The 16,190-nt window shown below is 36.9% G+C and overlaps 1 protein-coding gene across 7 annotated transcripts in view; it reads right to left on the reverse strand.

The window, feature by feature from the left end:
• Positions 1 to 16,190, reverse strand: part of MRE11 (MRE11 homolog, double strand break repair nuclease) — a 79,786-nt gene that overhangs the window by 41,371 nt on the left and 22,225 nt on the right. For all 7 annotated transcript variants that reach the window (XM_036028645.1, XM_028516307.2, XM_036028647.1 and 4 more), the window contains exons 11-13: positions 15,025 to 15,151; positions 11,770 to 11,870; positions 10,415 to 10,588 (exon numbers count right to left, since the gene is read on the reverse strand). In XM_036028645.1, coding sequence (XP_035884538.1) covers positions 10,415 to 10,588; positions 11,770 to 11,870; positions 15,025 to 15,151 — 402 coding nt within the window. The remainder of the gene's footprint in view (positions 1 to 10,414; positions 10,589 to 11,769; positions 11,871 to 15,024; positions 15,152 to 16,190) is intronic.

Below are 16,190 nucleotides of genomic sequence, written 5' to 3' on the forward strand. Positions count from 1 at the left end.
AAATCACTCTCAAGCATCTGGCTACAGACATTCAGGAGACTCTGAAATGGTGTCTGCAGTGGGTCAGCCCCTGGAGACCCATTTTTTCAACAGTCAACTGTGGAATGTTGGCTGTTTGCTGACCATGGTCCGGATGTCATGAAGGACACCAGAGATTCCTTTTTCATTGGCTTCAAAGTGGTCTCCTAATATAGTTAGGTAGTTAGAGAGAAACTCCACTCAATAATTTACTCAGCTCATATTTATTAGGCACCTACTATTCACCAAGCAGAATTCTACTATTCAACTGCAGAAACTAAGAATACATCAATGAATAAAATAGTAAATAATTCTGCCCTCATGGAGCTTATAATCTTTGTGTGTGTTACGAAGGGTAGTCAATAAACAAAGTAAGTTCTATTTTGCCCTGGCTGGTATGGTTCAGTGGACTGAGCACCGCACCAAAGGGTCGTGGTTCAACTCCCAGTCAGGGCACATGCCTGGGTTGCAGGCCAGGTCCCCAGTAGAGGGCACACAAAAGGCAACCACATATTGATGTTTCTCTCCCCCTCTCTCCCTTCCCCTCTCTAAAAATAATAAAATCTTAAAAAAAAAACAAAGAAAAAAAGAAGTTGTGTTTTTTTAAGATTTGATTTATTTACTTTTAGAGAGAGGGGAAGGGAGAGAGAAAGTAAGAGAGAGAAACATTGATCAGTTGCCTCTTGCACGTGCCCTAACAAGGGACAAGGCCACAACCCAAGCACAAGCCCTGACCAGGAATGGAATCTGCAACCTTTCGCTTTGAAGGACTATACTCAACCAACTGAGCCATGCCACTCAGAAGTTATACTGTATTATAGAAGGCATGTAGGATCAAGTTAATTAAAGCTAAACTGGGGCCCTGGCTGGCGTAGCTCAGTTGATTGAGCGCGGGCTACGAACCAAAGTATCACAGGTTCTATTCCCAGCCAGGGCATATGCCTGGGTTGCAGGCCATGGCCCCCAGCAACCACACATTGATGTGTGTGTGTCTCTCTCTTTCTCCCTTCCCTCTCTAAAAAATAAATAAATAAAATTAAAAAAGAAAAAAGAAATGACAAATTTAATTAAAAAAAAAAAAGCTAAACTGGGAAAGCTCTAGTTTTATGTCTGAGGAGCCTCTGGCATTCCCACAGCCAGTTTATTTCCTAATGGTTTTCAATCTACATAACTATGTAGTTGGACAGCATCACATGATTTTGGGACCAGAGGGGCATAAAAGACCCCCTAGGAACTTCCACACAGATCTTGGTGTTCAATTCAGGGTACACTATAAGCAAATAGGATTCCTAATGCCTCCCTATACTCTTGTTCTTCCTGTACTATACACTTCCTGTTCTTTGCCTATAAAGGCAAATAGTACATATACCCTATACTATTTGCCTTTAAATAAAAATCTTAAGTGACTTTGCTCAGTGGAGTCTTGTGAGTCTTCTCAAATATTTGAACCTGTGAAATCTCTGAAAAGGTGGTAAGTGCTCAGAGAAAAATAAAACAAGAACAGGGATGAGGGTAAAATCTGAATAGGATGATCATGAAAGTCCTTATTGGGAAGGTAATATATAAGCAAAGGTTTTAAAAGGAAAGGAATCAATCTTGCAAATAACTGGGAAACATTATTCCATTTAAAAGAAAGGGTATGTACAAAGGCACTGAGGCAGAAGCATGCCTGGTATGTTTAAGTAATAGCAAGAAGGTTGGGGTGGCTAGATTAAATATGAAGGTAAAAAAGTAACAGAGAGCCAGATTGAACAAGGCCTTGTGGGCAATGATAAGGACTTTTACAAGGCAGGAGTGACTTCATCTGAAATATTTTAGGATCACCCACAGCAGAATTGAGGACATAATAAGGGATGGAGAAAAGGCAAGGAAAGAAATAGGGAGACCAGTTTGGAGGCTTTTGGGATAATCTAGCTGAGAAATGGTAATACCTCTAACCATTGGTAGTGAGGAAGGTAAGTAGTTACAGTATATATATTCTGAAGGTAGAACCAAAGGATTTACAGACAGGAGACAGGTACAGAAAGAGAGGAAGGAGTCAAGGACGACTTCAAGGATTTTGGTTTGAGCAAATGGAAGAATGACACTTCCATTAGAATGATTAGCAATTATGATGGAAACGTTAAAAGTTTGAGATGTCTATTAAACATCCAAGTGGAAATGTCTAGCAGGCTATTAGCCACATAAGTCTTGAGCTGAGAGGAGAGGTTTTGGCTTGACTTTCAAAAATCAGCACCAGACAGATATTTAAAGCCAGGAAGCTGGATGAGACTACAAAAGGGAGTGTGTGGATGAACAATGGGTCCAAGGACTGAGTTCTGGGGACTCCAACTTAAGAGGCTGGAAAGATGGAAGACTCAACAATAGACTAAGAATACACATCCAAGGGTATATAGTAAAAGAAAACAAGGAGAGTGTGAAGCCCGAAAAACCAAGAAAAAAAGGCTTCTCTTAAAGAGGTCAAGTGAACTTTATAATAGAGAACTGCCAGTGGACTTTGCAATGGAGGTCATTAGTGACCATGACAAGAGCAGATTCACTGGAATAATGAGGTAAAAACCCCTGAATAGATGGGTTGAAGAGAAAAAGGAGGAAGAATAATCAGGGCAACAAATATAGAAAATTTCTTGAAGCTGTAAAAGAGGAACCAAAAAAATACAGTGGTAGCTAAAGGGAAACAGGATCCAGACTTATTTGTTGAAAGAAATAACTATGTTATGATTCAGTGGCAGGAGGAAATACAGCAATAATAACTTAAAAAAAAAAAGATTACAATAGTATGTTAAAGTGCGCTGTGTGACATACCCAAAGTGCTGAGTCCTTCACAGAAAAGAAATGTGAGAGAAAAAACACTGAGCAGGCACTAATGTGCCAACAAGTGTTCTGAGAACTTTCCACGTATTACAACCACCTTGAAGGATGTTCTATTACAGGGGTATCAAACTCATTTCCACCGGGGGTTGTCACATCAGCTTTGCGGTTGCCTCCAAAGGGCCGAATGTAATTTTAGGACTGTATAAACCTAACTACTCTAGTATGCTCTAGTATAAACCTTAATTAGGGGCAAGGAGTTCGGCTCTGCTGCTGGGTAGAAACAAGGTGCCAGCCAGATAACACAAGGTGAAGGGACAGATTCAGCCTGCAGGCCTTGTGTATGCTACCTGTGTTCTATTATTACCCCCATTTCATAGATGAGAAAACTGAGGCAGAGAGGTTAAATAATTCACTGGTTACACAGCTAGTAAGGACTTTGATTTTGGACATAGGCGGTCTGATCCAGAGTCCTCGTTCTTGGCCACCATGTCCCGCCATGGGTGCACATGCACATACACAGGCTCTTGGGTAGGGGTCACGATGTCACTCCAGGTACAGATGGTCATGTTTTGGGGTTTTCTTGTGTTTTTTTTTGTTTGTTTGTTTTTAAGAACAGCTCTGGTTTCACAGCAAAATTGAAAGAGAGGTACAGAGGTTTCCCATATACTTCCTGCCCCACATATGCATGGCCTCCCTATAGTCAACATTTCCCACCAGGATTGGTACATTTGTTGTAACTGATGAACCTACATGGCACATCATTATCATTCAAACTCCATAGTTCACCCTAGCGTTTACTCTTGGTGTTACATTGTACATTCTACAGGTGTGAACAAATGACATGTATCCACCATGCTAATATACAGAGTAGTTTCGCTGCCCTAAGAATCCTGTGCTCACCCTACTCATCCCTTCTCCCCACCCCTGCCATACTTTTCACAACCACTATCTTTTTGTCTCCACAGTTTTGCCTTGTCCAGAACGTTACACAGTTGAAGTCATGTATTATGTTGCTTTTTCAGATGGGCTTCTTTCACTTAGTAGTATGGACTTAATTAATAATAATTACACTTAATATTAATATATATTTAATTAATTAATATTCAGTAGTATAAATTTTCATGGCTCAATGGACCACTTCTTTTTAGTGCTGAATACTATTCTACCATCTGGATGTTTCACAGTTCACATATTCATTCACCTACTATGGGACACTAATAGCTGCTTCTAAGTTTTGGCAATAAAGTTACCATAAACATCATGTGCAGGTTTTTGTTTAGACATGTTTTCAACTCCTTTGGGCAGATACCAAAGAGCACGATTGTTGGATCATATGGGAAGAGTGTGTTTACTTTTATAAGAAACTGTCAAACTGTCTTCCAGAGTGGCTGTACCACTCTGTATTTCCACCGGCAATGAATGAGCATTCCTGTTGCTCCACATTACCACCAACACTTGGATTGTCAAGAGTTTTGGATTTTGGATCATCAGGTTCTGACCAAGATAGAAGCATAGGTAGAAACGCTTCACTTCCTTGCACAACCAAAAGCAGGATAACAACAAATCTAAACTCAATAAACAACCAAATGCACCAGAAAATCAAACTGCATGAAACTCTGACAACCAAGGAAAAAAGAAAAAATCAATCAGAACAACCAGACCAGTAAGATGGCAGACTGCATGGGCCAACTCAAAAAAAAACCACTGCAAAGCAGCAGGCCTAGGGGCAGGCCTGGGTGCCAAGCTCAGTGGGCTTCAAGGGAAGGGCTGACTTAAGGGGAAAACTGAGACTCAGAGCAGATTGTGGGCTAAGACTGGGGTTGCCACAGTGGGAGAAACTCCCAGTCTCACACAAGAATTTGTTGAAAAGTGTGCTAGAGATGAGCAGGTGGGCTGCATTGTTCCCTCCCCAGCCCCATCCCCCCCAAGGCAATGCCACAACGCAGCAAGGAGGGTTGCCCTGCCCAGGTGAATACCTAAGGCCCTGCCCCCTTACAACCTATCAGCTGCCCCAAGACAAAGAAATATGGCCCAAATGAAAGAACACAGCAAAGCCTCAGAAAGAGAACTAAGTGAGCAAGAGACTGCCAAACTATCTGATGGAGAATTTAAAGCCCTGGTAATCAAAATGCTCACAGATCTGATTGAGCTTGTTCGAAAAATGAAAAAGGAATGAAAGATACCCAAAATGAAATAAAGCAAAATATTCAGGGAACCAACAGTGACAGGAAGGTAACCAGCACTCAAATCAACAATTTAGAACAAAAGGAAAAAACAAACATCCAATTGAAACAAAATGAAGACACAAGAATTCAAAAAAATGAAGTGAGGCTTAGGAACCTCTGGGACAACTTGAAACGTTCCAATATCCAAATTATAGGGGTGCCAGATCGAGAAGACCTACAGCAAGAAATTGAAAACTTATTTGAACAAATAATGAAGGAAATTTTCCCAAATCTGGCAAAGGAAATAGACTTCCAGGAAGTTCAGGAAGCCCAGAGAGTCCCAAAGAGGTTGGACCCAAAGAGGAACACACCAAGGTACATCATCAAGTTACCCAATATTAAAGATAAATAAAGAATCTTAAAGGCAGCAAGAGGAAAGGAGGCAGTTACCTACAAAGGAGTTCCTATAAGGCTGTCAAATGATGTCTCAACAGAAACCTGCAGGCAAGAAGGGGCTGGAAAGTATTTGAAGTCATGAAAGGCAAGAACCTACATCCAAGATTACTCTATCCAGAAAAGCTTTCATTTAGAATGGAAGGGCACATAAAGTGCTTCCCAGATAAGGTCAAGTTAAAGGAGTTGATCATCACCACACCATTATTATATGAAACATTAAAGTGACTTATCTAAGAAGATAAAAAAATGTGAACAGTAAAATGACAACAAACTCACAACTATCAAACTCACAACAAATGAACCTAAAAGAAAAGAAAAACAATGAAAACAAAGACTAAGCAAACAACCAGAACAGAACAGAATCAGAGAAATGGACATGACATAGAGGGAGTTCAGTGGGGAGGGGGAAGGGAGGAATGGGGGGAAAGGTTCAAAGCATAATTGGTAGGCTTTAAATAGACATGGCAAGATAAAAAATGGAATAGGAAACAGAGGACTCAAAGAACTTGTATGTACAGCCCATGGACATGAACTAAGGTGGTGGGGACTGCTGGAGGGTTGGGGGGCAGGGTGGAGAGGGGATAAAGGGGGAAAATTGTAATAGCATAATTAATAAAAAATACTTTTAAAAAGTTTTAGATTTTGACCATTCTAATGAATTATGTAGTGGTGTATCTCACTGTTGTTTTAATTTCCATTTCCCTAATGACATGATGCAGAGCATCTTTTCATGTGCTCACTTGTCATCTATATGTCTTCTTTGGTGAGGTGTCTATTAAGGTATTTGGCCCATTTATTTAACTGGGTTGTTTGTTTTCTTGAAATTTTGAGTTCTTTGTATTTTAGATAATAGTCCTTCATCAGGTATGTCTTTTGCAACTATTTTCTACTAATCCATGGCCTGTCTTCTCATTTTCTTGTTTTATTCAGAGCAGGTTTTTAAATTTAACGAAGACCAACTTATCAATTGTTTCTTTCGTAAATGGTGCTTTTAATGTATCTAAAAAGTCATCAAAATACACAAGGTTGTCTAGGTTTTCTCCTATGTTATCTCCTAGGAGCTTTATACTTTTGTATTTTACTTTTAGTATGCATAGTCATGTTTTATTTCTTGTACTTAACTGAGAAATCCACTTATGAACCCAACACATCCACAGTGAACCCAAGAATCACAGTGAAGTGGCTTTAGAAAGTGGATTACCTGTCCTAAGAAAATACTTTTCATTGAATATTACTGGTTGTTCCTTGACAACATAAGGCTTTAAGAGAATCATGCCAACTAAAAACACTAAAATTAAAGTCAAAGAATCAAAAGGCAGATCCATTTTTAATTTTTTTGAGATGTCTCCATACTACTTTCCACAATGACTGCACCAATCTGCATTCCCCTCAATAGTGCAAAAGGGTCCCCCTTTCTCCACATCCTCACCAGCACTTGCTATTTGGTGATTTATTGATAATAGCCATTCTGACAGGTGTGAAATGATATCTCATTGTGGTTTTAATTTGCATTTCTCTGATGATTAGTGAGATTGAGCATCTTTTCATATATCTATTGGCCATCTGTATGTCCTTTTTGGAGATGTGTCTATTCAGGTCCTTAGCCCATTTTTTTGATTGGGTTGTTTTTTTGGAGTTAAGTTTTATAAGTTCCTTGTAAATTTTGGATATTAACCCCTTATCAGATGTATCAGTGAATATGTTCTCCCATTCTGTATGTTCTCTTTTTGTTTTGTTGATGATTTCCTTTGCTCTGCAGGAAATCTTTGTCTTTTTAGTTTGATGTAGTCCCACTTGTTTATTTTTCTTTTGTTTCACTTGCCTGGGGACATGTAACTGATAAAATATTGCTACAAGCTATGTCCAAGATTTTGCTGCCTATGTTTTCTTCTACAATTTTTATCCAGTGGATGAGTGGATAAAACTATGGGACATTTACACAATGGAATACGACTTGGTCATAAAAAGAAGAAAGTTTTACCCTTTACAACAGTTTGAATGGACCTGGAGAACATTATGCTAAGTGAAATAAGCCAGAGAAAGACAAACACCATATGATTTCACTCATATGTGGAATCCAATGAACAAACTGAACTAACAAGCAAACCAGAGACAGATTCATAGATAGAGAGCAGGATGACAGCAAAGGGAGGAGCAGGTAGGGGGTGGAACAACTGAGCAAAAAGGAAAAAGGACTCATGGACATAGACAATAGTGTGATGATTGTGGGAGGGGGGAAAGTATAAGAGAACTAAATGGCAATGGAAAAAAATACAATAAAAAATAATTTAATAAAAAATAAAAGTCAAAGGAAATGAGTTTTTAAAATAATGTTTTGTTCTTCTGTTTAGAGGAAATTTGGAAAAAATGGAAAATGATCCCCTATAATTCCACTACCTGAACATAACCACTGATAATGTCTGAGATATTTTCTCCCATTTTTTAAAGTATTTTTTTATTGTTGTTCAAGTACAGTTGTTTCTGTTTTCCTGCCACCACTCTTCCACCACCCAGCCAACCCCACCTCCCACCCTCGATCCTACTCCCCTTTGGCTTTGTCCATGTGTCCTTTATACATGTTCCTTGACAACCCTTCTCCCTTTTCTCCCTACTATCCCTCTGGTTAAGGTCAGTCTGTTCTTAATTTCAATGTCTCTGGTTATATTTTGCTTGCTTGTTTGTTTTGTTGATTAGGTTCCACTTATAGGTGAGATGATATAGTATTTGTCTTTCACGGCCTGGCTTATTTCACTTAGCATAATGCTCTCCAGATGCATCCATGCTATCGCAAAGTGTGGGAGCTCCTACTTTCTGCTGCATAGTATTCCATGGTGTAAATGTAGTCAATGGGCAAAAACTAAAAGCTTTCCCACTTAGATCAGGAACAAGACAAGGATGTCTGATTTCACTACTTCTATTCAACATAGTATTGGAAGTCCTAGCTACAGCAATCAGACAAGAAAAAGAAATAAAAGGCATCCAAATTGGAAAAGAGGAAGCAAAACTGTTTGCATATGACATGATAGTATACATAGAAAATCCTATAGACTCCACCAAAAAACCACTTGACCTAATAAATGAATTTGGCAAAACAGTGGGATACAAAGTCAATATTCAGAAATCTTCTGGTTTTTGCATACACACACACAATAAAAATAAATGAGATCATGAGATCATGCTGTGTAAGTTTTACATGTTTGAAATTATTTTTTCACTAACATTGGAAATATATCTTCAGAAGTGTAATTCTTAATGGCTGCAGAGTATTCTACAGTGTGTGTGTGTGTCGACATTTATTTTTATTTTTTTAATCCTCATTTGAGCATATGATTATTGATTTCAGAGAAAAGGACATGAGAGAGAGAGAGAGAAAAAAAAGCATCAATCAATTGCCTCCCAAATGCATCCTGACCAGAGACTGAACCTGCAACTTAGGTATGTGCCCTGACTAGGAACTGAACCCACAATCTTTTGGTGCATGGGATGATGCTCCAACCAACTGAGCTACCTGGCTAGGGCTGTCAACATTTGTTTTAATAAAACTTTTCCAGTCCTGGCTGGTATAGCTCAGTGGATTGAGCGCGGGCCTACGAACCAAAGGATCACGGTTCAATTCCCAGTCAGGGCACATGCCTGGGTTGCAGGCCAGTTCCCAGCAGGCGATGCACAAGAGACAACCATACATTGATACTTCTCTCCCTCTCTCCTTCCCTTCCCCTCTAAAAATAAATTAAAAAATCTTTAAAACAATTTTTCCAATTTTTCCCTTCTGCAGGTAACACTGAGTTTCTCCATATACAAATCTCTATGTCACTATTATCTTTAAATATTCCCCAGAGCTAAGTTAAAGGGTAAATCTTAACCATCTTGATATACAGTGTCAAACTGCTTTTCAGTGCAGCTGTTCAAACTTGGTACTTCCAGCAGCAACATAGTAAATATTTTTCTCAAACTGTTGCTGCTTTAAATAATAAAAACATAGTCGACCCTTGGACAGTAAGGTTCGAACAGAGCAGGTCCATTTATATGTGGACTTTTTCAATAAATTAACAGTCAGCCCTCCATACCCCCAGGTTTCACATCTGTGAACTTAACAAATAACAGAGCTAACTATATTAGATGTTTTACACCATTTTATATAGGAAATTTGACCATCCACGGATTTTGGTATTGGGGTTCAGGGTGGTGGTTTCTAGGACCAATCCCCTACAAATACTGAGAGACATCTGTGTTAAGTTATTGGGTCAAAAGTTATATACAAAATTTTGACCATTCAGGGATCAGCACTCATAACTCCCATGTTGTTCAAGAGTCAGCTGTATTTTTAATTTGAGCTTCTGGACTATCCTAAGCTAAACACCATTTTATTTTGTGAACCATCTATTCATGCCCTTCGTTCATTATTCTACTGAGATGTTTAAAATTTTTCTTAAGATTTATAGGAGCACTTTAATATTATGTAAGAATACTAACCCTTATTCTGCCAATATACAAATATTTTCCCCATGTCAATACTTTCTAGTTATTTTTTGACATTTGTCATACAGCATTTAAAATTTTTATGTAGTCTAAAATTTTTTCTCTGTGATTCTTCCACTGCTTTTATGCTAAGAATGCATTTTCTAGATGAAATTCAAAATCTCAATTAAACTACTAAAAACTTGAAATGAACTGAAATTTGTATCCTACAAAGTTCAGTTTAAAGCATTTTTATGATCTTCCAAAGAAGATACCATCTATGGAGAACAAAACTAACATTTATTGGGTAGCAATCATATTTAAGATTGCTCCAGATATTAGATATTTTCTGTCTTAAATCTTATTTTATGATCTCAATTTTATAGACAAGAAAATGAAACAAATCAGAGTGAGTAAGTAGTGGTTTACCAGAATGAAACTCAGAGTTACTCTTAAGGAGAGACCATCTAAATAGACTCATTACCCCCAAATTAGTTACTCACCTCTTCATCGATTTTATCTTCTAGGGCATCAATATGACGTTCTTTAAGAAATCGCTGTGTTTTTTCCAACTGGTATTTCACTAATTCCTCTATGGCATCTTTCTCTTCCTTGTCTACAAACTCTTGTACTGCTTCACCCATTCCCCTTTCCGTCAGAAGTGAGAGCTGCACATTCTGTAAGAGAGATACTCATCTCTGGATGCAGAAAATAGTATGTATTCCTTACAAAATAATTCTGTATGAACAAGAAAAATTACAGAATATAATTTCCAGGGAAAAAGACATATGTTATCTAGTTATTGAAGGGAAAACAAAACAATGGACCATAGTTAAGCCCAGTGATACATACTAAGAGCCAAAAAAAGCAAAATAAAAACAAGAAGTGGGAGTACAAGACAAGGGAAAATGTGAAGGGTTGAGGGGCTGGGATACAGAGACCAGTACTAACTGCTGATGATTAAGACAGATCATGTTAACCAGTGTGGTAGGCAGAATAATGGCCCCCTAAAAATGTCCACATCTTGATCTCTGGGCCCTTGAAAATGTCCCATAGCAAAATGGAACTAAGGTTACTAACCACCTGGCTATAAAATCAGATTATCAGGGACTATCCAGGTAAGGCCAGTGTAATTATGAATATCCTCAAAAGTGGAAGAGGAAGGCTGAAGAAGGGAGTCAGAGAGAGATGTAACTGAGGGAAAATGGCCAGAGAGATACAGTGTTGCTGGCTTTGAAGATGGAAGAAGCCCATGAACCACAAAAGGTGGGCCCCTCTAGAAGCTAGAAAAGATAAGGAAATGAGTCTACCCTGGAATCTCCAGAAAAGAACACAGTCCTGCTGACCCTCAATTTTAGTCCAGTGAGACTGGTGTCAGATTTCTGACCTACAAAATTGTAAGATAATAAACCTGTGTTGTGTTTAAACCACTAGGTTTGTGGAATTTGTTTCAGCAACAATAAGAAACTAGTACAACCAGAGGATCTTGGGGTGCCATACACTCAAGACAGTAAGAGTAGCTTCATAATCCTGTGGCTATATTAATCATGTAATTAAATCATGTAATTCTGAAATTACGTCCAGAGACAAGAAATGTAAATCCTGGATTCAGACTTATGCCGTAGCAATAAAAAGAAAATAGGATAATAACATCAACAATAGTGGCCACGATAATACTAATAACATTAATATTGGTGTGTAGTAGCTATAAATGAAAACAATTAATTGCCACCCTGACTACTTCTTGGAAATATTCTGAGGATCCCTTTTATCTAAACTACCAATAATACTTATTCTAAATTATCTGTTACTATAAGATGGCCATCATTTAAACTGTGAACTGTAATTAAGAAATTACCTTCTCTGCAGTTTGGAAATACTGTTTTACAAGGTCTTCTACCCTTAGAGTTGTTCCTTCTGAAGGTTTAGTAATGAACTTCCCGAGGTTGATTTCTTCTCCTGGAAAAAAGAAATCCATGAAAAAACAGCAGCTTCTATTATAATGTAAAGTTCCCAAACTCAGTGTAGGTTGCTGTCAGCAGAGGAGATACGGCCAAATTTTATCAACTGTCTGCTTGCTCAATGTGGTAAATTTTGAGGCAAAAACACAGGATTTTTGCTAATAGCCAGTCTTTTCCCTAAAGTCTATTTGTTTTCCATATCTCCAAGTAGTATTGGGTTGGCCAAAAAGTCCATATGATTTTTTCCATAAAATAAAAGACACATTTTCCATTTTCACCAATGATTTTATTGATATGGATTCTGAGTATGTCGACTATCTCCCACGTGTTATAACACTGATTGTTCTCAGTAATGCCTCGATCTGATTGCTGTCAACTTCAATCTGGTCTACACGACCGTGAAGCACCATCCAGGAAGAAATCTTCAGCATGAAACTTTGTAAATCACTTTTGACATGTTTGATCAGTCACAGTACCTTCTCCACCCTGCGTTTTTACCTTTCTTGAAATAATAGAGCAGAATATGCCAAAAATGTTGCATATTTTCTCCCATCTTCAGTATTAAAATGGCTATACAAAAATTCACCAATTTTCATAAGCTTTTTTAAAATGCATGCAGCTGTCACAATACCATCTAACAAAATTGTTTCGAATGAAGGTAAAGACAGCTAAGCACTACTAGAGCCCTCTTATGGAAAAAACCAAACGAACTTTTTGACCAAACCAATACATCTCTTGAAGCTGTTCTTACAGTGGTCCACAGACTTCTGAGGCTCCCGAAGCCATTTCAGGAGGTGCTCAAGGTGAAAACTACTTTAATAATAATACTAAGATGTTATTTACTTGTTCTACTATGATGACATTTGCACTGATAATATAAAAGCAATCATGGGTAAAACTGTCAGTGCCTTGGAATGAGTCAGGGTAGTAGCCCAGAATTCTACTAACAGTCATCATGGCATACAGTTCAAAACAAAACAACAAAAAAAATTTCTCTTTAGAATGTCCTTGGTGAAAAACTAAAAATTATTAATTTAATTAAATCTCAGCTCTGAAGTACATACCTTTTTAATAATCTGTGAGATAAATAAGATGTACACTTAAAGCACTTTTGTTACACTCCTAAGCAGGATGGTTGTCTCAAAAAACAGCTGGTGAAGAATAAAAAGAGTACCAGGTAGGAAGCCAGGAAGCATAAGGTCCAGTATCTGCTCTGCTGATAATCTTTGTCAGGGAAAAAAATGATTAACAACATAGCAAGTGTTGGACCTTGTGTTGAAAACACAGTGATAAAAAGATAGGATCCCTGCCCATAAAAACCAATGATTACAATACAAGGTAATGAGTGCTACAGAGAAGTAAGAACAGATATGACAAATGGAGAAGAAACAAACTAATTCTTCTTAAAGAAGGTTGAGAATAATGTGCAGTTATCTAATGCAGCTATCATTTGAATCAAGACTTGCAGAAGAAGGAAATCTATTTCAGGTGGAGGGGAAAGTACGTGCAACAGTCTAGAGGAGGAAGAGGCACAATGTTCAATGTACCTCTTGCAAAGTGGTGAGCACAAATAAACAAAAAATTTTTTTGAATTCCAAGAGAGTAGAATTAATATAACTTCATTAATATGATTATTACATTTTATAATGCTAGACACTATGTTAAGATCATCTATACACAGTGCAACAACAATCCTATGAGGCAGGTACAGTTAATATCCTGATTTTACAGACATCAGGTAAAATAATTTACAAAATGTACCACCTGTATTTAAGTAGTAGAGCTAGTCAAAACAACAAAAAATATTTTCAGTAAAACATTCAAAGGGGTCATTGTTTCAATTAAGCAATTAATGTTTAAACAAAAAAGGAATCATTAGAACAAAACTGACAATAAACTCAAATAATATACTGTACTAGTTCTATATTCTATTATAAATGTGACACTCATAATTTTAAGGACTTGATAAGGATGGATAATTAAAGTAAAGCACCATTAATAACTAATTAAAACTCAAAGCATGAAAATACAATTCTCTGATACAGATATTTTCCCCTAAAACAGTATTCTATGAGCTCCATTTAAATATCTAAATGACTATTTCAGGTTGAATTAATAGCATACACAATTTTAATAACAATTTGACACTAAAAATAGAAGCCCCTTAAATCCAAGTTTTTAAGAACCTAGGTAGCTTACTCGTAACCAAGGGTCATATTTTTCTATGAAAATTCTGACTCAATAGCTCTAAGAAAAACAGCCTCTATATTTAACATATTTATTATGAAGAAACACTACAATTGACCCTTGAACAACATGAGGGTTAGGGGTGCCGACTCAATGCACAGTTGAAAATCTGTGTAATAATTTTTAACTCCCCCAGAACTTAACTACTAACAGCCTACTGTAGACTGGAAATCTTACAGATACCATAAATAGTTAGTTAATACGTATTTTGTATGTTATATGTATTATACTATATTCCTACAATAAAGCAAACTAGAGGAAATATAACGTAATTAAGAAAATCATATAGAATATATAGCATTGTATATATTTATTGAAAAAATCCATGTATGAGTGAACCCGTGCAGTTTAAACCCATGCTGCTCAAAGTTCAGCTATTTCTATCAGATCACCTGTTTCATAAATGCTAAAATAAGGACAATTAATTTTTAGGAAATTATTAATTGGAAACTAATTATTTGATTATCAAAAACATCAAACTATGGGATACTTCCTATTGCAAAAGACTGGAATCTTCCTAAATCACTCTACACTCTAAAGCTGAGGTACTTTATGTAATAATGTAAAAATTTGAGAATACATTCTCTGAACATGAATAATGTATAATAAATAATATATATTTATTTTTAGCAATTAATCTGTAAAGTCTGTACGTGTTGGTACTCAGCAGCACTATTTTAAAAAAGTACATCTGCAGAGAAAGCCTCCATTTCTTTTTGATATACACACCTTTTAAAAATGGTTGCTATCTAAATTTTAGAAGAAATTTAATTAATCCAACTATCAGTTTATTTGACTAAGACACTAGAATCATATAACATTTTCCATTATTATAGTATCCTTCTTTTATTAAAGACAAAACCCCTGTAAGAACATTTTTTTATTTGTAAAAATAACTAGCTTACCCATGTTTTCCTTTTGCTCTCTACGCCTGAAAAAATGGATAACATCTTTTGGATTAGCTATTCGATCCACAAACTTCTGGCTAAAGCGAAGAACACTGAAAGGTTCAAAACCTCCGCTGTAGTCCACCTAGAAATGCAGGATAAGCTGTGAGGGCTATGTAACAACGGTTTACCATTTCAGTATTTAGGTTTTGCTCAATACTTTTATGTTAATAAATTAATGTTCTACCATTCATTTTAAAGATACTGATGGTATTATAACATTTATCCTACTAAAAAATAAAGCTTCAAAGATTTATAAGCTTACTCAAAACACTCTGTTTGGATGGAATCAATATATAGCAAGTGGTAGAATTTTTAAACAAATTTTTAAACTTCTAAAACAGAAAGAAAATTCTCCACCAAAATAAAATGCTGTCCCTAGATGCATCAGTTAACAGGTCTACCCTCTTACGTATATTCTCTCACTCTAGACAAGACTAAATGCTGGGAAAATCCATGTACAAAAAGAATCAAATCTGTGAGCTTTGAGAAATATATACCCTTCAAAACATGGAATCTACTTAGAACTAACAATCACTCTCAAGGCAGTCCCTTTTTAGAGAAGTCTATAGTGTACAAGGACCTTTAAAAACAATACTACATTTCTTTCTAAGAGATGGGTAACTCTCCATTCCCTCAAAAATTATAGCCTAGTGCCATGACTGGTGTGGCTCACGGGGTTGGGCATCACCCCCAAACTGAAAGGTCGCCAGTTTGATTCTGGTCAGAGAATATGCCGGGGTTCTGCGCCAGGTCCCCAGTTGGCGATGTGCGAGGGGCAACTAACTGATCAATGTTTCTCTTGCACATTGATGTTTCTCTCCCTCTATTTCTCCCTCCCTACCCCTCTCTCTAAAAATAAATAAACCTTTTAAAAAAATTATACCCTACTGTTGACCATCCTTACCAATAACATAAACAGTTGATTAACACATATTTTGTATGTTATATGTATAATATCCTCTATTCTTACAATAAAGTAAGCTAGAGGAAAGAAAATGTTATAAGGAAAATCACAAGAAATATATATTTACAGTATTTAATGAAAAACCTACATATAAGTGGACCTGTTCAGTTCAAATCCGTGTTGTTCAAGAGTTAACTGTAATCATGTTCCTAAACTA

Source organism: Phyllostomus discolor, chromosome 6 (assembly GCF_004126475.2).
Source record: "Phyllostomus discolor isolate MPI-MPIP mPhyDis1 chromosome 6, mPhyDis1.pri.v3, whole genome shotgun sequence".
NCBI lineage: Eukaryota > Metazoa > Chordata > Mammalia > Chiroptera > Phyllostomidae > Phyllostomus > Phyllostomus discolor.